The sequence below is a fragment of the Canis aureus genome, chromosome 22 (genome assembly GCF_053574225.1).
Source record: "Canis aureus isolate CA01 chromosome 22, VMU_Caureus_v.1.0, whole genome shotgun sequence".
NCBI lineage: Eukaryota > Metazoa > Chordata > Mammalia > Carnivora > Canidae > Canis > Canis aureus.
Genome location: NC_135632.1, coordinates 41,758,909 through 41,782,960, shown reverse-complemented (window position 1 = coordinate 41,782,960; position 24,052 = coordinate 41,758,909). Strand labels below are relative to the sequence as shown.

General features: G+C 38.0%; 1 protein-coding gene across 6 annotated transcripts in view; it reads right to left on the bottom strand.

Moving 5' to 3' along the window:
• Positions 1-24,052, bottom strand: part of ULK4 (unc-51 like kinase 4) — a 591,366-nt gene that overhangs the window by 338,480 nt on the left and 228,834 nt on the right. For all 6 annotated transcript variants that reach the window (XM_077865647.1, XM_077865651.1, XM_077865650.1 and 3 more), the window contains 2 exons: positions 17,036-17,087; positions 16,839-16,933 (listed from right to left, as the gene is read on the bottom strand). In XM_077865647.1, the coding sequence (XP_077721773.1) occupies positions 16,839-16,933; positions 17,036-17,087 (147 nt within the window). The remainder of the gene's footprint in view (positions 1-16,838; positions 16,934-17,035; positions 17,088-24,052) is intronic.

Genomic DNA, 24,052 nt, shown 5'->3' with positions numbered 1-24,052 from the left:
AACAAACAATTGTCCTACAAACCAAAGAGCCAGGCAAATACAGAGAATCATAGCTTAGTAGGCACATAAATCGTCACGGGAGCCAGCAACTGGTACAAGAACTGCAAAAGTCACTGAGAAATTGTCAGAGCCTGAACCCAGTCTTAGTGGATCTTCCACACACCCAGGAGTTTACTTTCCAGAATCCTCACTAGATGCTCAGGGTAAAGATCAGAGGCGAACCTCTCACGATTCCAGCAGAAGGAGGAAAAAATTAACCATTGTGAAACATGCTCAGAGCATTCTTTTCTCCTTAACTAAGGCCTGGACACAGGGGTCATTATTTTACCAGAACCTAACTGACACGGGAAGGACAGACCCAACTCTGGCATCCTCTAAGCCTTCCTCTCTCCCCTGTGGAGGGAAACAATTGAGAAGGACTTGTCGAGGTCAAATGCACAGGCTCACAGAAAGAATTCTGTAGGACTGTGGGACACTTCCTCTCCCGCCACAGCTTACCATGACATTGACATGGCTCCTGTATGATAACACAGATGACAACTGAGAGTTGCAAGACACGGGCTTTATGTCAGAAGGAGTTATTAGAGAAACCCAAAACAATAGAAGAGATGAAAACAAGGACTCTGGAGGGAATTGCAGCCTCTGAAACCACAGGTTCAGCAAACCATGAACACGATGTGGCTTCAAGCTTCACACACGTAAAACCTCACACTAATGATTCATTTATCAGTTCATTTTACCTGATAGATCATATGGAAGTGAAATATTCAAAGTGTTGAGAGAGAAAAACACCAGCTTAGAATTCTGAGTGAAACTATCCCTCAAAAGTAAAGGAAGAAATAAAGATTTTCTCATGAACAAAAACAGAAGACAAAGTCTGCCAGGAGACCTGCCTTGCAAGAGATGTTTTAAAAAGGTCTTCAGAGAGGGGGACTTGGCCAGCTCAGTCAGAGGAACATGTGACTCTTGATCTTGGGATTGTCAGTTCAAGCCCCACATTGGATATAGAGATTACTTGAAAATAAAAAAAAATTTTTATGGCAGTTCTTCAGAGAAGAAAAATGATATTAGGGCAGAAACTCATTTTGTCTTATCAGAGAAGGAATAAATGAAGGTAACACATAGTCATTGATGAGAAGACTCCGAGAGGTCACCTCTCCTCAAATTAACCCATAATTCTAATGTATATTCCAAGGAGGTTTTCATAAACTCTTCATATCGATTCCACAATGTATTTGGAAAGTAGTGATACTGTTATAGAAACAGAAAGATGGATGTAAATCAAAAGGGACACACTAGTGGGTGAACAAGGCTTAACTTTGAATAAATTTTTCTCTTCCTCATTTTTGAAGCTGCTCCCTCCCCTCACTTGTTTTTTTTTGTAGAATCCTTGGTTCCAGGAACTCAGTATCAATATTGACATTGAGCTGACCCCGACATCTCACTCATGTCACTTCAATATATACTTAATAACAAGATTCAGATGGCCATACCAGTGTTAGTCATGAGAACACCTTAAAGACATGATGGAGACAGCCAGCAGGACATGTACCAGATTCCTATCAAAACCATTCAGACCCTGTATCTTCCTATAAAACCCCTCAGTCTCATACTCTGGGTAGGCTTACAGTCTTGGAGCCATTAGCTTGCTACAGCCTCCCGTGCCTGGCAAAGTAATAAAGTGTCTCCCATCTTTATACCCTAACGCTGTCATTCTGTTACATTTTGGCTCTAGAGCACAGAGGTTAGTTTTCAACAATGGGAAAAAAAAAACAAACAAGAATAAAGAATTTTCAACAAATTGTGGGCAGGAATGATTTACTCTCCCAAGTTTCCAGGTTTATCGTAACAGATGGAAATAAAGTGGTACAAGCATAGGGTTAGATAAAGAGATTTAAGGAACGCAACAGAGAGCCTAGAAATAGACACATATGGGAACTCAGCAAGAGGCATATAAGAGCATTATCAACATAAACAAAAACATATAGTGCAAAAACATATAGACTATTCATTTAAAGTTATAGGTATAATTAGCTATCTGTTTGGTAAAAAAAAAATAATACCAGAGAACACTTAAAAAAAAAAAAAGATTACAGGAGGATTAAATATCTACCAGTTTAAAAAAAATGGCTTTTAAAGGAAAATACGAGAGCATAGTTTTGTAATATAAAGTAGGAAAGGGCTTCTTAAATAACATTTAAAAAGTACAATCGAAAATTTAAAAAACATTTGTATCAGATGAGTCCCCATAAACAAAATGAGAAGAAAAGCCACCGACTTCAAAGAAGTTCTACAATCTCCATATTTGACAATGGATTAATATGCTGAATAAAAGAAATCAATGTAAAAAGACAACTCTCAAAACTGGATAAAAGATAGGAACAAGTAGTTCCCCAAAGAGAATACACAAATAGCCAACAAACAAACATGTGAAAACTACTCAAACCCACTAATCGTCAGAGAAATGAAAATGCGTGTCAATGAGATACATATACCCAGTTAAGAAATCATATTAATATCAAGAACTTGCAAAACTAGGGGAAAATAGGTACTCGCATACCACAATAAATCAGTAAACCAATATAACTTGGATAAAGAATTTCACAACAACCAAAGCTGAAGATGAACACACCCTGCAACCCAGCAATTCCATGTCTATGTGACATGTTCAAAGATACTCATTGAAGATCTGACTTCAAGAGTTCAAAAGTGGAATGTGTAAATTTCTTATCATTGTATTTCATGAAAGCAATCAACTTGTAAAAAGATCTGACAGCATGACACTCTGTAGCCTGAAACAATATAGCCTTAAATACATATTAAATGTAAATTTCAGTATTAAAAATATATTTCATGGGGCACCTGGGTGACTCAGTGGTTGAGTGTCTGCCTTTGGCTCAGATTGTGATCCCGGGGTCGCATCAGACTCCCCAGAGGGAGCCTGCTTCTCCCTCTGCCTGTGTTTCTGCCTCTCTCTCTGTGTCTCTCATGAATAAATAATATCTTAAAAAAATAAAAATATATTTCATCAGTTTTAAAAGAAGAAATCTAGTTCATTATAAAATCATTTAATTTTTTAATTAACAGTTTTCCTTTGAATGACTGAAGGCAATTATTGTTGTATCTCAGGATGATACAAATTCAATCCTTCCAACTGAGAATGATCCTTTAGAAGTAAACAGGTACAAGATAGTAATGGAGAAATAAAATGCTTGCTACAATATGTAAATGAAGACTACAAGACAATTCAGAAGATTATTCGACTATTCACCTTTAATTCATATTTTTGCTGAACAATGACTGTTGATTACATTATCAAATGAAAACTACCCATAAAAACACAGAGTGAAAAATAGAAATAAAATTACACTGAAAATGTCTGGATGCTTAGCAATTCAAGCAAGGCAAGGGAGATAAAAACTGAAAAACAATTTCATCCATTTTAATTATATTCTATTCAATAACTACATAAATCAAAATAATATATGGTTTTCAGGGAAAGATCGCTGGTTTTAAAATCCTAACAAGGAAAAAGACCACATATCTTTGGGAAAAATGTTCGCTTAGAATTAAATATACAATGATTTGAGCAAAAAAGAACAGATGAAAATTAAAGTTTTAAAATATTAGTTATTTGGGAGTGTAGAGCAAAGAAACAGTTCTTGGAGTAGAATTTTAGCAGAAAATTCAAAGAAAATTTAACAAAAGAAATTTAAGAAAGTGAAACGTTTCAATATATTCCCATACAAATCAGAAGGCTTAATAAATCTACTTTCAAAAAATGCAAGAAAAAAATTTGTATAACTGATACATCTCAACATTTACACAAATATTAAGTGTAAGTAGACCTACAGAAGACCTACATATATACATACACACACACACACACACAAATGATTTTGATGAGCTCGCAGTAGGTAGGTATGGGGATTTTACCACCACCATCTAAATTTAATAGCAACTAAGGGATAGAAGGGAAATGGACACAAATGTGAAATAATTAACATTATATAAATTGGAATGTGTGGGTGAGCCAGAGTTTCCTGGCAGAGAGGGAGGTGTATTTTATTGTTGTCACTGTCCTTGACGTAACTAGCTGCTAAGAGTTAAAGTCCTTGAGATTCATCTATAGAAGGACTTAGGCCTTTTTTTTCCTATTTTTTGAGATATTTAGAGTAATTTACTCTGAATTTATTTTGAAAACATCCAGATGAACCTTAAAACAATTACCTGGATATATAAACTACAAGATACCAGTCAGAGAGGAGAAAGTAACTCTACACTGAGAGAGCAGATTGGCTCATGATGACAAACTCAGCAAAATTCTAGCCTCTGGCCCCAAATCCCTGGAAATCATACAGTCACTCACACACAGAGGCAGAGAGGGTGCTCAAGGTGAAGCAGCAGATCATGGGGCATGCGGGGCAGGGGGAAAGAAGCACAGGATTGATGATTACCTAAGGCCCAGCATCAGGGCAAATTTGTTCTTTTTTTAAAAAAGTATCTTGATATCTGTATTTAAGGACAAATGATTTCTTCTATATCCCTATGCAGTTTATTTTGCCTTATGCATTTAAAAACATGTTTCCGAGAATGAGTTTATGGAATTCATCAGAATGCCAAAGGCTTCCAATGTACAAAACGTAGCAACAAATCATGGTCTGTTGCCAAGAGTACCATCTCATTGGGCTCACTGGATTCTTGTACCCTTCCAAGGGTGGGCGACTTGCCCGATATTTCCAGTCAATCCAGAGAGCTTTAAAAATGGACTCATTTCACCAAAGAAAATAATCCTTCTAACAAAAGCATCAAGATGAAGACACTTCACAGGTGTGAACTTCTGATTAGAGTCTTTCAAATGCTAACCAACCATCTCTTGAGGATGTATTCCTGATAGCATACAAACTAACCTTTCCGAGGGCAGACATTAAAACCGACTAGTGCATGTATTTTATACCTCTGTGATTAAGTATTTTCAAGTAAATTACACTAAGTATCTCAAATAATATGGAGAGAAACCTTAAAATGACTCATGAAATTATTTCACACTTCTCTCCCTTCGCATACCAGATTCTATCTGCCTCTAAACCTCACGGCTCACCCAGGAGCCCAATCAGGAGTTAATTCCCACCTGTCTTCAAGATTTAATTCAAGAATAAAATCATCCCTAAAAATCATCACCAGATCCTGTCAGACTGAGTAGGGCTCCTGGCTACACCCCATGCAAACCATCAATACAGCACTTTTCAAACCATGCATGGTCCAATCTTTATTACATTGGTTTCTTCCTCCCAACCAGTACTGAACCTATTCAGAGCAGGGGCTTATTCCAGCTCACTAGTGTATTTTCAGTGCTTTGTGAGGTTTTTTGAGTTTTTTTAAAAGATCTTATGTATCTGAGAGAAAGACTGCAGAGCAAGAGTGTGCACGAGGAGAGGCTGGGGGAGGGTGGTTAGGAGCAGAGGGAGCAGGAGAACCAGGCTGTCTACTGAGCAGGTAGCCAGATCCCAGGACCCCAGGACCATGACCTGAGCCAAAGGCAGATGTTTAACTGACTGAGCCACCCAGGCACCCCTCAGTGCTTTGTTCTAAAGAAGTGGTTTACAAAAGGTACTTATAAAATACGTGAGTAATAAATACATAAATCAAAGACCCAAAATTTTGGGGGGTCTACTCATTATATCACTGCTATAACTCTATTCATCTTATTAATATGAATAGGGTGTAAAAAAAGTTTTGAGGGATCCCTGAGTGGCTCAGTGGTTTGGCGTCTGCCTTCGGCCCAGGGCATGACCCTGGAGTCCCAGGATCTAGTCCCACATCGGGCTCCTTGCATGGAGGCTGCTTCTCCCTCTGCTTCTCTCTCTGTGTGTCTCTCATGAATAAACGAATAAAATATTAAAAAAAAAAAAAAGTTTTGAAACCTAAAAGGTATTTGTTCTACACAATGGCAATTTATCTTAAAAAAAAGAAAAGAAAGACTGACCTAATTTGCTTTTGTATCCTACTTGTCAGCTGAGGTCACCCCAAACTTCCAGTTCTAAATAAAATTCTCTGGCCTGCACACTATAAGAAATCTCGAGTCCTCTCCCAGATTTCTGGGAAGGCGCAGTGGTTTATTTACTTTCCCCATGGTTCATTGGTGACTCTGCGTTTTTATATACTCTAGGATTTTATTATCTTCTCACCTTCTATTGCTGTTTGCTTCAGAACTGATTATACAAATGAACGGTGGTCCAACTGTCTATGACAGTTAGGACTCTGTCCCCTAGCCTCTACAGGAAGCAAGCAGGGAAGCCAAATTCCACCTGCTGCCAGCAGCTCAGGATGGTCAGGGTTTGGTGGCTGACTGCCAGCTTCATTCTTTTTTGTACCCTGCCCCTTCCAACTCAAGACCAGCCACCAAATGACAATTATGCTCCCCTAACCAATCCCATAGGAGGCCCTGTTTCTCATTAGTCTGTCTGCAGCTCCCCTATGGCAACAAAAATAGGCTTTAGGTCTTCCCCCTTTTTTATTTTAACACTGAAGATTTTACACCCTCTGCCTGCCTTTGAGTCTCTGCCAAACGCAAGCAATGGTGCTGACTTCTTGCTACAGCAGGCTCCAAATCAACAGCTTCTGCCTGTTGTCGTCATTCAGGTGGTCTTCCCTGATCTCCAACTTTCTCAAGGTACCATATGAACACCGAGACAGAAAGTAGTCCCTTTTAAAGGACGGAATTTAAAATCTCACAAGTTGTCAATACGTACACCAGACTTCACTGAGGGTTTGCAGTGATGCAGATTGTTTAACAGCAACAGCAACAGCAACAATTTGCAATTAAACATTAAACATCTGGTTTTTAGTTGTGTTTGAATCACCTGCACCTTTTTCCCCCCATCAACCTCCCCATACAAGCTCTGGGGCTCCTGCCCTGTTGCCTGCCTCTTCTAGCCCCCGCCCCTTTGTTCCTGCCTTCTTTCCTCTTTGTTTTTCCTCTCACCTGCCCCCACCCAATGCCTGTTCATTATTTACACAAATTTTACTTATCCTTCCTACCCCTCTGCCCATGGCCGCTTTGTGCATCCAGGCTTCAAGGCCACACCTAGAACTCTACTTACAAAGGAAGCATAAGTCCAGTACAGATCCATCTATGGCCTAATGGTTATAAAAAGGCCAGGAAGATGTTTCGAGGAAACAGGTTTTCTCTGTCTCCCAGCAGACCATACTGCCTGACACACAAAGAGGATGTCCTCCTCCACATAATCTGAGACCCACACCCCTCCCAGAGATCTGTCCATTCTCTCTTCCAAATACACTTTTAAACAGCGTTCATTATTTTCTTCCTTAACACCCACGAATTTTTTACTAAGTTTTTAATTTTAATTCCAGTGTTGTTAACATACAGTGTCATATTAGTTTCAGGTGTACGAAATGATGATTCAACAATTCTATACATAACACCCCTTGATTTTTATCTAAACTTGGGGCTGGTTGCCATAGACCCAGAGAGATTCAAATCCTGTATCATACTGACACAAAGAATGATTGCTGATTAATCATGTTACAGAATGCTTCTTGATTTTAAAATCATAAATGGGGAGTGCACTCTGACTCAGGATAGAACTCAATCTGTGTTTCATGACAACCCAATCCAAATGGAAACAATGAAGTAGTAATAAAGAAAAAAAAAAGGCAAAAACCTAAAAACCCCCTTTATCAAATCACTTTTATTTTTTTTAAAGATTTTATTTATTTATTCATGAAAGAGAGAGAGAGAGAGAGAGAGAGAGAGAGACAAGCAGAGGAAGAAGCAGGCTCCATACAGGGAGCCCGATGTGGGACTCGATCCCGAGTCTCCAGGATCATGCCCTGGGCCGAAGGCAGGTGCTAAACCGCTGAGCCACCCAGGGATTCCCATCAAATTACTTTTAAGTCACAATGAGGAAACCATGACAATATCCAACATTGCATATGACAAAGACAGTGTTCTACACCTTTGATTTTTTTTTTAAAGATTTTATTTATTTACTCATGAGAGAGAGAGAAAGGCAGAGACACAGGCAGAGGGAGAAGCAGGCTCTGTGCAGGGAACCCGATGTGAGACTTGATCCCAGTACTCCACCCAAGCATCCCTATACACCTTTGACTAGCATGGCTTTGCTCACTGGTACTAGGTCTCCCTATTAAAAACAAGAAACTGGGATGCCTGGGTGGCTTAGTGGCTGAGTGTCTGCCTTTAGCTCAGGGCATGATCCTGAGGTCGAGTCCCACATCAGGCTCCCTAGAGTGAGCCTGCTTCTCCCTCTGCCTCTGTCTCTGCCTCTCTCTGTGCATCTCTTTTTTTTTTCTCTGTGCATGTCTCATGAATAAATAAAATTTTAAATAAGTAAATAAATAACAAGAAACTGAACCATCAGAGACAATACATAGTGAGTACCTTTTGCTGCTGTGAAGTTAGATGGTTTGTTCATCAGTGCTTTCCTCTTCTAGAATCTTCCACAAAATGTATAAACAACATAGACACCATTTAAGTAAATACCATTGCAACTCTAATCAATCTCCCCTGCACTAATGATTTCTATCATAAAATTGCATCATTCATTACTTATTTTAGTTGTGAGGATAATATACCTGTGTATAGAGCAATCCAAGGAATTTTAATATTTAATTGATGCTTGCAGCATTGTTTTCTTCAACAAAGAAATTAATCCGTGGTAAAAATCATTTAAGGACATGTCCAGAAAAAAAAAAAAAAAAAGAGTTGTAGTTCACCTTTTTAAAAAAATGCACATTCCAAAGTCTAGGGACTTTTTATTTCTTTGCTCAAAAACTGGACCCCCCCACTCAAAAACTAAGTGTGCATATGTATGTATATTGCTTGTTGCTAATGAACCTCAATGTCCCAAAAGAAATGAAAGTCTTTGACTTAGAAATGCTGATAGCTCTGGGACACATAAGCTAGACAAGCACAAAGGCATTGAAATATGTAAATAACACTCACATGGCTAAACCTTACTTTTGTTTGTTCTTAAAGCCACTGATGCCTGAGATGATACTTCATCATTTAACAGACTGATTTTCCATTTTAAGAAATGAAGAACATTAAGTTCAATAGTTTTAAATAATCATGTAACCATATTCAGATTTTTTTCTCTTCACAAAGAAAGAAAGCAACAATCTAACCTGTGGAAAGTATATTTCTGAAATAATCATCTATGATGAAAGTATGCTTTATACTGTTATTTCTGTAGAGGGGTGGTTTTCCTATTTTTTATTTTATAGATGAAAGTATATCATTTGAAAAGTGAAGTCTACTATTCTAGGCACTCAATTAAAATTCTTATCCTACATTTGAAAATTAATCACCACTTCCTTCATTGCAGCAGGCCTTGGAAAATCTAGTACATCTGACAGCACAATAATTAACATGTTCACACCAACTGCCAGTCCCCTTTCCTCCACACAAAGTAATATTGGACATACAGGGAAAACATGCCAAAGACATGAATTCCACCTCTGCTAATGGCAGAGTGGGTCATGCACAGCACCCTTTTTGAGGAGAACGACTAAGAAAACTAGACACAACTTGCTTAAATCCTCTTTACAACATTAAATACCTAAAAAGATGGTAAAGAATTCCCAAGGCATAAGATATTGGCAAAATTTCAGAAGACTGGCACCTGCCATTGGCAGTTACTGGGACTGGGAGACACAGGCACTACTGTGTACTTCGTACACTACTGAGGGGAAGGCAAAATAGTGAGCCCTATGCATTTACCCTTTGATCCTACAACCACCACTCTGGAAATGGGCCCTGAAGATACGCCTCTAGTCATAGGAAACCGTATATGCACGAGGTTATTTGTTTAGAACTGAAAAATATTAGCTACTACCTAAACATCCCAACACAGGAGATGGGTTGAATAACTTATGACCCACATACACACAGTGAAGCACTATGCTACTCCAATGAAGAAACAGGAAGAGCTCTATGAACTGAAATGGAGTAATTTCTAACATCCATTATGAAACGAAAAAGTGCAAAAAATATAGTATGTTACCTTTTGTACAGGAAAGAGCGGAAATAAGATATCTGTCCTCTTCACAAAACAGAAACACTGAATGAGAAACCAGAAAACAATGAAGCCAGCTACCTGTAAGCATAGGGAAGGTATGATGGAGCCATGAGGTGAGTGGAGGGAATATCCACCCAGGGGAAGAAAGTGACACTGCTCTGAACAGATCTTTTTCTAGAGCTTAGGCTTTTGGAAATGCTATTAACGCTATTATCTTACACATACTCAAAAAAATAAAGTCAAAAAATGATAGGAAGGGGAAAAGAAAACCTATAATTAAAAGCAGATTGAAAACAAATCAACTGCATTGCAGGTGAGTATTAGAACTACTCTAAAAGGGGAGGAAGGGAACCAATCCAAGTACCTTATGCACATAGCACAGAGTACACAGCCCCAGTCATGCCTGGCTGACAACTGGGAGGCAGAGGAGAGGGAGGAATTCCCTCCCTGATTCCTTGACTTCATTAGGTTTGTTTTTGTATTGGCGAGGGTAAAGCCATTCTGTAACAATTTTAGATGCACTATACAATTAAGCAAATGAGGGAATATGATGCTGTTGGAGGCCAGAATTTTTACAGAGGAAGAAGGGACACACAAATATGAAATGGGGGAAGGCAAGAAAGAATCATGTGGACATGGACTGGATTTGAAAGTATTAATGTGAACTCATGATTTCAAAATATGGATATGTGTGTGTGTCCATACAAGCATATGCAAGCATGCATATGAGTGTGTCATTCATATGTGTATATATATGTATCCATTTCCTAGCTCTGTTTTATGTAGACATTTCCCAAAAGCTAAGACATCCTAGGAAGGAGGATCACACATAGGGCCCTAACCAACTAATGTCATTTTCCATGAAAAGGAATCAGGGTTCCTCAGAGAATTGACTTGGAAATGACTAGCTCAGAGCAGGGAAGCTAAGAGCTGAGGCAAGAATATCTTGCTATGTCAGAAAGTTAAAAAAAAAAAATTAACTCAAAAAAATGATGGGGAATGGCACAGGCACGTAGGAGCCAACTTGAAAGGCTTTACACTGACCAAGTCTGGTATAACATGAGCACCAAAATAATTTCTGTAATGAAGTCATTGATAAAAACAGGAATTTGTGGTACACAGAATGATGGTAGACAGAAAAATGCCCACCATCCTTATCCCTGAAACCTGATCATTTCTAATCTTACACAGCAAAGTGGTTTTGTAGATGTGATTAAGTCAAGGATCTTGAGATGTTTATCCTGGATTAGACAGATGGGCTGAATATAATAAAAAGATTTCCTTATAAGAGGGAGAAAGGAGGGTAAGAATCAGAGAAGGAGATGTGTCGACAAAAGCAGAGGTCAGGGGGGCTGCTGGGTAGCTCAGTTGGCTAAGCATTCGACTCTTGATTTCAGCTCAGGTCATGATCTCAGGATTGTGAGATCAAGCCCCGTGTTGCAGTCCATGCTGGGCATAGAGCCTACTTAAGATTCTCTCTAGAAAAAAGAAAAAAAAAAAAAAAAAGCAGAAGTCAGAGAGAGAGAATACTTGAAGATGCTACACTGCCACCTTTGAAGATGTAAGAAGGGGCCATAAGCCAAGGAATACAGGCAGCCCCTAGAAGCTGGAAAAGGCAAAGAAAAAGAATTTTTCCCTTACAGCTTCCAAAAGGAACACAGGTATGCTGATACCTTGATTTTACTCCCAAAGACCCATTTTGTACTTCTGACCTCCAAAACTCCAACATAATAAATTTGTGTTGTTTTAAGTCACTGAAGTTTTGATAATTTGTTACAGAAGCAATAAGAAACTAATACAGCATATAAGTCCATACCAGTGACTGATTAAGAGATATGCTAATTCATATCAGTTACTTTGCAAAAAAAAAAAAAAAAAGGCTTATATTTACCAAGATCTAAACACTTTTTAACTTATTTTTGAAAAATACTTTTATATTATGCAACCTTTTTATTCAATATAACATACATATATAAAGGTATACTAATTCTAGGCATATGTCTCAGTTAACTTTCACAAGATGGACAGACTCATGTAACTAGCACCCAGATCAAAAAAAGACTTTGTGATAACATTGCAGAGCTCCCTTATAGCCCCCCCTTCCAGTTACTACCTGCCCCAGGAATAACCACTATCCTAACTTGTAATAGATGAAACAACCCTGTTTTTAAATTTAATGCAACTGTATTATGATATTTTGTATTTGCCATCTTTGTCTCAGAATTAACTTTGTGAGATTTATCCATTTTCTTAAGCATACTTATAAATCATATTCTTTGCTTCATAGCATTCCATCATATGACTAGTCCATAAATTGTTTACCCATTAGACTGTTGATGATGGACATTTGAATAGTTTCCTGTTTGGAGTTATGACCAGCCTTCTATATGTATTTCAGAGAACATACATTCACATTTCCATTAAATGTATAATTTAGAGGTGAAATTGCTGACTCATGGTATATACTACATTCGGCTTCAATAGCCACTACCAGTTTTCCAAAGTATTTGTACCAACTTACATTCCCACTAGAAGTTTTTGAGAGTTCCACACCTTACATCCTCACCAACTCTTAATTCAAAAATCTGGTTTAATTAAAGATAAATTATTCAATATTTATTAGCCTCCAGGCTTTAGCCTAAAAATTTACAAAAGGGCAGGACTCCATTTAAAAAAGTGATGCCCATTTAGTTTAGATTTTTAAAGAAACTGAAATATATTTTAGCAACTTATGTATATTATTGCCAGAACTTTCTAATAAAGAATCACTTTTATTTTTCCCTTTGCTATTAGTAAATTTTTTTGAAACCCCCATGAATGGGAACAAATTCTTTATACAATCAAATCATTGTATATTTTTTACTGCTCTGTAGGCCACACTGTTGATTTCCAACTCCAAAGAACCAAATGGTCTAAACTCCGGAAAGAATCGGAGTTTAGCAATTGTGCTCATCAAGAATTAAATGCATGTAATCACTTCCATATAATAAAGTATTGATCAGCAGCCTTGAACACAGTTTGTGCTAACATTTCAAACAATGTAATGCTCCTTGGAGTGCTGGATCTTCAATTTCATGTATTCCAGTCATGCTCAGGAAGTGGTAATTAGAAGATTTCCCATGGGTTATAGCATTAAAAAATATTTTTTATGAAGACCATGAATTGCAGTGGTGCCTTTCCTATCATAATATGGGCTGTAGCTATTATGATGACATTTCATGTTTAGTAAATAGACTAATTAAATGTCTGCATACATATAAGCACAGATACTTAAAAATATTGGATCTTAACAAATTATCCATGGGGTTATTGTTCAGTAGGATAAAATATCAATAAGCAACACTGGAGCAAGTAAGAGCTCAATGAAAAATTGAGAAATCACTGCTGAGAAAGTGACCATAACAACAGTTTCTGGTAATAGTGAGTATGGTTATTTGAATTAACCCTCTCACTGAAAACAGTGCAAAATGTCAGATAAAATATAAAAGAACAAAATCTTAAAAGTATTTAAGATCTGAAAAAGACAGTGGGGGAACTTTCAGACCAATTTCTTGAATGAAAGCCTTAACTACAGAGTGGAGTAGAACACATGAGTGCATACCTGATTGTGCCCTGGAGGCGCCTACCAATAAGACAAGCACAAGCTCCAGTGAGGCCACGAGGGCCAGAGAGATGTGAGTCCAGGACTCCCCAGCAGATGCAGTTTTGTATAGTCTCTTACCCTGGGCTGGGAACTGAGGATTACACTCTCAGAGTAATGGAGCAATCAGATCTAGTCACCAACCCCTCCACATACATTAATACTCCTGGGAACTGCTGAGGAGGCTCCCCTGGAAAGTTATGATCTCAGACCTATCATCTGTATTTTATTTAAAGGTCTGTATTTTACTTAAAGAAAAGAGAGCTTCTTTTAAGTTCAGCTTGTAAAGAGTTAATATGGATAATGTAATTTTAGGATAAGCAGTAAAAGAACAAGGAGTACCTAAATGCCAATCTTCTGCAGAGAAAAAATTAATGAAAAAAATGTAAGTCATTAGGAAGAAAGATAAATTAGATGTGGGAAAAGAGAAAATATATATGACAAAGTCTGAAAGAATACGGTAAAATGATAGCCAATATACTAACAATTACAGTAAATGTAAATGGAGTACATGCTCCAGTGAAAGTTAAGTATGGGTCAGATAAGATTTTTTTAAATACTATATGATATTTACATGACACAGATCTAAAACATAAGGATAGAGAGATGTTGGAAGGAAAAAAATGAAAGAGATACATCAGCAAATATTAAACAAAAGATAGTATGTGTGATTATACTAAATGAGACAAAAGAGGCCTTAAGGTAAAAAGCATTACTAGAAATAAAGGTCACTTCACAATGAAACAAAGATCAGTTTCATAAAATGATATAACTTTAAATTTTCATGCACCTAATAACATGGCATCAAAATACATAAAACAAAAACTGAATTATATAGGGCGATATAAATTCATAATTGCCTTAAAGGAGATTTATACATACTTAGTAAGTTATAGAAAAATGACACAGAAGTCAAAATCAAAATCACAGAAACAGCTGGACAAGCATTTCATTTAAAATATTCTCGGGATCCCTGGGTGCCGCAGCGGTTTAGCGCCTGCCTTTGGCCCAGGGCGCGATCCTGGAGACCCAGGATCGAGTCCCACGTCGGGCTCCCGGTGCATGGAGCCTGCTTCTCCCTCTGCCTGTGTCTCTGCCTCTCTCTCTCTCTCCCTGTGTGACTATCATAAATAAATTTAAAAAATTTAAAAAAAAATTCTCAAACAGCCAATAAATGTTTGAAAAATGACTTAGTCACATTAGTAGTCTTGATCCTACCATTTAAAACTATGGTGAAATATCATTATATATTCATTCATTATAAAGCTTGAAATAATAGGAGTTGAGAAGGATGTGGGAATCAGATACTGCACTGCTGGTATAAATATAAACTAGTACCACCTCTTTGGAAAACACTATGGCATTTTCTAGACAAAATGAGTTTATAAATATTCTATAACCACTAATTCCATTCCTATGTATGTATCCTAGAAATATTGCATGTTTATGTGGTGCAAAATATATTCACAAGAATCTCTAGAGCAATATTTTGTAAATGCCAAAAACCAGAAAGAGCCTAATGATTTTTCCAGAAAATATAAGTAAATTGTGGTATCTGCATATACTCAACATTAGGATACAATACACTAATGAAAAATTAAACCATAGAGATACTTACAACAAAAACCATAGAGATACTTACAACACGGATGTCCCACAGACACTGAGCAAAACAAGTCACAAATGAACACATAGAGTACAGATACAAAGTACAAAAGCAGGCAAAACCAATCTATATTGTTTAGGAATGCATAGACAGGCCTACCAAGGAATGCATAGGAATGATTACGATGAAAGTCAGGATAGTGGCCCCTCTCCCAGGAGGAAAGGAATCATGATTGAGGGGAATTCAAAGCTACACTCATGGTTTTTTAACTGAGTGGCAATTTCTTGAGCACTGGCTTTGCAACTATTTGTTAAACTATACAAGTTTTAAGGCACTTTTAAAGAGGGGGGAGGAGGAGGAGAAGAAGAAAATATCCATAAAAAATTGGTAGAAAGTTTCTAACCCTAAAAAATAATTATTCTCTCTCTCTTGAAACATGTGTCCTCAGAATCCCCAGATGCCATGTAAGAAGTCAGGCCACCCTGAAGTCACTCTGCTGGAGAGACCACATAGAAGATGGAGAGAGGTGCCTGAAGAGTCCCAGCTGGAGGCAGATATGTGAGTGAATGAGTCTTCAGATGATTCCAGCCCCAGGCACCACTGACTAAAGTACTTGAAAGATCTCAAGTTCAAACTGCCTTGTTGAGTTCAGTCAACCCCTAGAACCATTAGAGAAAATAGAAAGTGATAACTAGGGGACTCATCTTACCTGGCTTCTTTTCTTGAGGCTTTCTGTGGCTGAGAATGAAATCACATAGCCTCTCCTCCCTCCTCTAAAGTCAGCACTCAGCTCGCCTAAGGATAGCTTTAAGGCAGAGGTCCTGAAATGCATGCAGTTTCACTGCCCAGAAGACACGTGCCAATGTGTAAAGACCTTCCTGTTTGTCACGGGGCAAGGTAGGAGTGGGTGCTACCCATATCTAGTGGGTAGAGGCCAGGAATACAGCTAAACATCCTACAATGCCCAGGACAGCCAACACAAAAAGGAATGGTCTGTTCCCTAAATGCCCATAGTGCAAACACTGAGAAACACCGTTCTAAGAGTTTATGCGGTTGGTTGGGTACAACAAATAACCAGGAAAGAAGCAGCAAGCTGGGCTAAGTTTGGGCCAGAAGGGAAAAAGAATAACAAGCATAGGAAATCCCAAAAGGGTGCCTGGGTGGCTCAGTCAGTTAAGTGTCTGCCTTCAGCTCAGGTCATGATCCCAGGGTCCTAGAATCGAGTTCCACCATCAGGCTCCCTGCCCTGCAGGGAATCTGCTTCTCCCTCTCCCTCTGCCATTACCCCTGCTTGTATTCGCTCTCTCACTGTCAAATAAATAAATAAAATCTTTTTTAAAAGGAAATCCCAAAGAACTCAACAAGGAGAGAAGACACTTATGTTCATTTTGGGGGGCGGGGGGCCAGCTTTTCTGAATGGTTATTTCATGTGAGGAACACATATGAACCAAATATATGCAAACTAGTCTCTTTACTTATAGAATTACTGAATAAACAAAAAAAATCTTTCTCACAAGCTGCCAGAACTGACCGTAGAGCAATAGTCTTTCAACAAAATAGGATACTGTATTATTGCTTCAAAAGCCGACAACGTGATCTTGATAAATTCTTCTGATGCCATCAGTCCTAGGAATACAGTTAATTATTACAGGTGTTTATTTTCATGTGCAAAATCACCATATCAAAGTACCTCAAACAAAGACGTAAAATGTCCCATGATTTACTCACCTATGGCTCCATCTATGTTAGTTTCTCCTGAGTCTACAGATTTAATATGACTCTGTAAAAAATAAAAAGTATTAAGTGAAGATTTCAAAATAAGTCTGAAAGAAAATATGTTTTCCCCAAAACTGTACCTATCATTCTTACTGAAATAATTCCCGAAAGGTATTAAATACTACGTACATATTATAAACACTATAATCATGGTCTTAAAATATGATATGAAATAATATATATCTTATAAACCATAGTCATTTTTTAAACATAGAGATCACTATCCATGAGATTTAATACTGGAATAAATTCAATAGCAATGAAAGCACAGAAAGGTCATCCTATAAAAGTGAAGATAATCCAATTAATACATAACCATGTCCAATATGCTACACTTAATCACTCCTTGGAAGTTAGTACGGATGCACCTAATCAGGTGAAACAGTCCTCTCAAAGGAAGGTTGGGCCTTATCTGCCCTGAGTGTACACTGCATCCGAATGCAGCAAAGCAAGGCCTGCCTTCAAAGTTCACCACTGTTATTAGTCCCTCTTCTATATGTCCTACCATTAACCCCAACACCAACACCAACGCCATGCCTCCATGCAAGACGACTCCCAACACTGTTTTAGAAGCAGGCCTGAGCAGCACAGCTATGAGCTCCCTGGGTGAATTTCCCAGTCTGAAGCTGAATGCACCACACAGAAGAGGTATTCTGTGAACATGAGCTGAATGAAACAGTAAGAATAAGCAGCATGGCCATGTTAGTGATGTATGGAAGCACAATAGTGAGTTCTGGCTCCTGGCTTACAAAATAATACGTATATAATATTTTATATATAACAACAAGCAGCAATTAAAATGTAAGATTACTCTGGTATAAAAAAAAAAAGTGAGCAATTAACCTAGAGGGAAAATGAGTCTACTATGACCCAATGGTTCTTCTCAAAATACTTGATAAATATAAATGACTATATATCACATATATAGTGAACATCTGTTTAGGCTTTTGTGCTATAAAGAATAAAGAAAATCCTTAAATCCATATTTGACTTAAGAACTAAGACATTCCAGGGGCACCTGGGTGGCTTAGTCAGTTGAGCATCCAACTCTTGATCTCAGTTTAGGTCTTGATCCTGAGTTCAAGCCCCATGCTGGGCTCCATGCTGGGCATGGAGCCTACTTAAAAAAAAAAAAGAAAGAAAGAAAGAACTAAGACAGTCCCATTTTTTTTGCATGAGTTTCCTCCACCCCATGTCATTTATTTGGAGATAACTACTGTCATGAATTTATCATTTCCTTGACATTTTTTAATAGTTTTACTAGATATACATATGTCCCTAAATAGTATACTGTTTGTGTATTTTTGGTCTTCACTGAAATGGTATCAAACTGTATACAGTTTATACAAACAGGACAGTATATAGCCATTAAAATGTGGAAAAAAAGAAAATTGTAGAGTTATGGGAAAATACTTAGTCAAAGTTAAATAGAAAAATATTGGGGTGCCTGGGTGGCTCAGTCAGTTAAGCATTGACTCTTGGTTTTGGCTTAGGTTGTGATCTCAGGGTCATCTAGCCTCATGTGAAGCTCCGTGCTCAGCAGTGCGTCTACTTCCCCTCTTCCTGAGCCCCTCCCCCTGCTTGCTGTCTCTCTCTCCCTAATAAAATCTTTAAATGTTAAATAGAAAAAACACAGAATACATATATATACATATGTATATACACATACAGCTCAATCTCAACTACATGCATCAGCATAAGTTTTATACGTATGTATATATATGTTACAAACACAGTTTTCTACACACACAATGCACATATGCAAATTGAAAACACTATGTAAACAACAATAGGTTAACACATGGTTGTTTCTGAGAGTAGAGGAGTTATGGATGATTTTTTCTTCATATCTAATTTTCTACATTTTCTTTAATAAGCATATTTTCATAACTTAAATAAGTACAAGTTTAAGAGAAAATCTCAAAGACATACATTCTTTGAAAGCTGAACATACAAGACTCTTTAAATCGTTTTTTTCAGTCTATGATTACTAAAAAAGAAAAAATGTAATAAATAATAATTTTTTAAAAAGGCAACATAAGCCTGTCATAATTTGGTTGATATAATTTCACAAAATTCCAAAATGGGCACATAACTTTTACTGAGTAAATATATGGATTTGATGTTGAGTAAAATATTCAGAGAAAGATGTCTTTTGACTTAAATAAGTCTACTTAAAGATCTATGGATTACTAAGCAAAGAAAGAAGGTACAGTTTTTATACTACCATCTTTCCTGTGTATATATTTTTAAATATAGATATTACACAAACATAGATGAGGACAAAAATTTTGGAGGAAGACATCACAGGAAACCACCAGCAGAGGTTTTCTTTAGGAAGACAGAATGCTGGCCTGGGAGGTGGGCTTTTGCACCATTTGCACTGTTGGAATTTTCTAGCCATATATGTGTATTAATTTTTTCCTTTTTTAATGTCAAGAAGGGTTCTCTATATAGTGAAATTATGGACTTCTTTTAACTTATTTTCCTCCTTATACTTTCTGTTTAATTAAAAAAAATCCCTACTGAATGTTTCATTGATTTACAAATTTTAATATCTTTTGATACATTTCTTCTTCTACTAAGCATGAAGGCATATAAATTAGGAAAAGAAGCCAGATGCACCAGTGTGCAGAGAGAGGTCTCGCTTGAGATGAGCAATCATGAATTTAAAGTGAGACCAGTTATAAAAAAAAAAAAAACAAAGTGAGACCAGTTATTTCATTGAGTTTTTGTCTCTCCATATTCAGCCACTCAAAGCAAGAAGTAGGGAATTATATTGCACCAGAATTAGGGTTTGCCAGAGGAGGACACCAAAGGAGGGAAGCAAAGGGAGTTACAGGTTTGTGTCAAGCAAGAATGTCAGCTGAATAGGGACTCGAGGCTGAGTGAAGAGAAAAGTGAAGTCACTGGCCCTCAGGAGGGCAGGATGGTGATCAGAAAGTGCTAAGACCAGTTTCAGTCTCAGAGGAATCTATGGGGAGCAGAGGGGAAGTAAGGTGAAAATCGGGGATGGTGGCCAAACTGTGGCACTGGAAATGTCTTAGGTGCAGGCAGCTGAGAGAGGGTTACAAGCTCCTGAGGAAAGAGGTGGTGGAGAGGGTAAGAGGCTGAGATGCTGGAAGCATGGTCCGTAGTGAAATCTGGTTTTCCGAGAACGTGGACAGACGCAGCATGGAGACACTAACAATGAGATCAATGCTGGAAAATTCTGAGGAATGAGGGGCAATGATCCAGGAATCTGTGTGAGCACAGCAGAGGAGTAACACAGGCTATCTTCTGAGGGTGCAAGCTTCAACACTGGAAATTTTAGCAGAGAAGCTGAAAGGATGGCCACCTGCTCCACAGCCAGGCTTCCTGGGTAGAGGAGTGTGAGGCAGAAAATGGTCCTATCTAGAGGGAGAGGCTGTGCCATGAGTGCAGGCCAGGGCTCTGCAATATCATTCAATACTACAGAGAAGTCCGGAATGAGCTCCTACAGCAAACTATGTATATGAATTAATTTGCTGTTCCTAAAAGGAAGGAGGAGCTCATAGCAGGAATACCTGTATGGCAGTAAACAAGTACATAGCATCATATTTTTTAAAATGTAAGAGTGCACTCTCTTTGCTGTAACTACTGCAACTGAAGTCAATACCTATCCACAAACCAACATTCGCTGAAAACAAAAATCTGCATAAGGCAGGAAATACATCCCTTGTAAAATAATTATCTCAATGCCCAGGATAAGTAAACATTTATGAAGTAATGGAGATTATGATTACATTTTTGTATACAAACCTATCAGAATAATTTTATCATTTCTTGCCTTTGAAAATGAAAATCGTTGAGGTCTTTTTTTGTAGAAAACTATATAGCCATTGCACTGCCATTAATGCACTTTAATAAACTAAATGAGGCCAGGGCTTAAGGAAAAAAAAAAAAAAACACAACAAAATCCTCTTCCTCAGCTCATTAATCAAGAGCATTTTCAAAAGGACATAAGAAACACAGTGAACATTAGGTTATTCCACATCACGAGTTCCCGAGCGTATTTCCTTAATGTCACTGCTTCCTATTTCCCAGCCCAGTTCAACAGAGGCCCCAGAGAACTATGGTATTTACCGCAGGATTTCCCCATAGTGCTTCCCCAGAGGCTCACACTATCCCTAGATCCTTTTTTTTTTTTAACTGGAGAGAAAGAGGCAAGTATGATGACACAGTGCTTCTGTTAATAAGAAGGAAAAATAGCTATTATCAGCTATGTAATCCTCTTTTGCCTAGACCCTTTGAAAGCTTCATAATGGTTTAAAGGTGCCCTGCTAAATCATTTCCAAATACTTGCTTCTTTAAAATATAAGACGACCAAAATTTTGTTTTAGGTAGTTAAAAAATATGTTTACAAAATGTTAATTCTGATACTCCTGTGTCCATATGTAAGAAGTATCCTGAAGTTTTCTACCAAAAATATAAAAGATGTCTATGGGTCAAAACTGGCAAACAATTGCCTAGTGCCAGCCTGAAAAGCAAAGCCAACAGGAAGTGCAATTCCACCGCTCCCTCCAGCCTGGCCTCTTTGGGACTCTTCTAATGAGCAGCCATCACACCAGCCCACCTATGGTCTCCGTACCTGTTCAAGGCAGGCCAGCAGTTCCCGGACAGCCACTGTAGAGGAAGCCCAAAAAGTTCTGGGCAACAACTTGCTGCCACTGTACACAACTATTAAAGATGAGCCACGGGCAGCCCTGAGTGACTCGGCGGTTTAGGGCCACCTTTGGCCCAGGGTGTGACCCTGGGGTCCCAGGATTGAGTCCCTTGTCGGGCTCCCTGCATGGAGCCTGCTCCTCCCTCTGCCTGTGTCTCTGCTTCTCTCTCTCTCTTTCTCTTTCTTTCTCTCTCTCTCTCTCTCTCTCTCTCTCTCTCTCTCTCTCTCAGGAATAAATAAATAAAATGTTTTTTAAAAATAAAATAAAAAAAAATAAAGATGAGCCACACTTGAATACCTCAAATTAAGGCAAATTAAGCTACTCTACCAGATACATTTTGAAAAATGTTGAAGATAATATTTATCTCCAGATAGAACAATAAGGCTTTCAAAACACAGTGCTGGGGCGCCTGGATGACTCAGCAGTTGAGTGTCTGCCTCTGACTCAGGTCATGATCCCAGAATCCTGGGATTGAGTCCTACATTGAGCTCCCCATAGGGAGCCTGCTTCTCCCTCTGCCTGTGTCTCTGCCCCTCTGTGTGTGTCTCTCATGAATAAATAAAAAGTAAATCTTAAAAAAAAAAAAAAAAAAGCCCACAGTGGTAAATACATACACAAGAATGATCTGGCCCCTCAGGCCACCAGGATAGAAGGTGCCCTGTGCTCTGGACAGTTTCACGAAGCCATTGTGTAGACTGCTCTATAGAACACATAGACCTGTGCAGCCCCCTTCTCTCCTCACAAAAAGCCAAAACAAAACAAACCCTCTCAAATAAGGTCAGGAAACTTTTGCCTAAGCAAAATTTAGAAAGATTATTTCAAAGCACAAAACTCAAGAGGCTTTAATATGCCAATCTGCACTGTGAATTTCTAAGAAGCAGTAGACTGTTGGATGAGTTGACTTTGCCTGGTGGCATCAGTAGGGCACTGTGACTTCCATGATACCTTTGGCATCTTCTGGATAGATTACGAATCAATTCACAGAAGTACAACCAACTCAACAGTTGATAATAAATGCACAAGAAGTCTGGAGATAACTAAATCCAGGTTCCTCATTTTAGTCAATACCTCTTTCCTTTTACTAGTTTTTCATCAAAGCCTTCAACACTGAGTAAAAGAACAATGCACACATAGCTAAGGCCAAATAACAGATGTGATGAGAAAAATAATGAAAAAATTCTGGGACTGGCCATGATCCAAACTAGGAAAATAGCCTGAAAAAAGCCAAAAGATATTTTCCATTTTATTTGCCTAAATTCCATCTACCTGAGTGACATTATCAAGGAAAAAAACTGTTAGAGATTTTTTAATATACTAATTATCTTTCAATCAGGCAAGTTATTTTCCACTCCCTAAAAGGGCTTATTAAGGAGACCCTACAGACTACCTCTCCACTCACAAAGAGTTTGCCCAATGAGTGAAGATGAGGAGATTCCCCCTTAATGTGGCCTCCTCCCTCGTCCAGAGCATTGCATTAGATGGAGCAGATGTGTTCTCCCTAAAATACAAACATATAATTCCTGAAGGTCCATAAAGACTTCTGGTTGTAGACACTTGCTGGTTCCTTGAAAACCTAAAGTGTACTCAGTTAATGTAGGAAGAGGAAAGTACGCCACAGAAGAAAAAAATAAAAGAACAAGCAAGGACAATTATCCACATCCCAAAAAAACAAACACTGTGCCAAAAGATTCCAAGATGGCCACTAGGGCAAAATTACCATTTCCAGGCAACAATAATTTAGTGCAGTGGATCAATTACAGTCATGCCAAGATGATACCTATATTGGACTTAAAAACAGATTAAAAAGCAAATTAAATAAGGTAGTAAGTGAAATTCTACTAATTGCAAATCCATGAATGCACAACAATGAAATTATGTACTTTGCAGACCTTGGAATTCAAGGCACTTAGGATGATAAAGATTTGGTATGAGATACAAAAGGACCCTAACTGCATTGTCTGAACACATTTCTTAAAAAATCAGTGACCTCCACTCAACATTTGTACTTCAAAAATTCATATTTTACTCTATGATGAATCTTCTAGAACACTACATTCTCACTTGTGGAGGACAATCATTTTTTTTGTATTCCACATTTACAACAACATGGAGATGTTGACTTCATCTTAACTAGAAACCTCTATGGCGTTTTGAAAATCTCAGTTAAGTGTTATTAATATCAAGGTAAGACTGGAGATATCGTATGACAGATGTCTTAACTCCCTCTCTGTGTAGCACCCTATTTTATCAATGATATATAGTGCAACTATTCCAGACAAGGAAA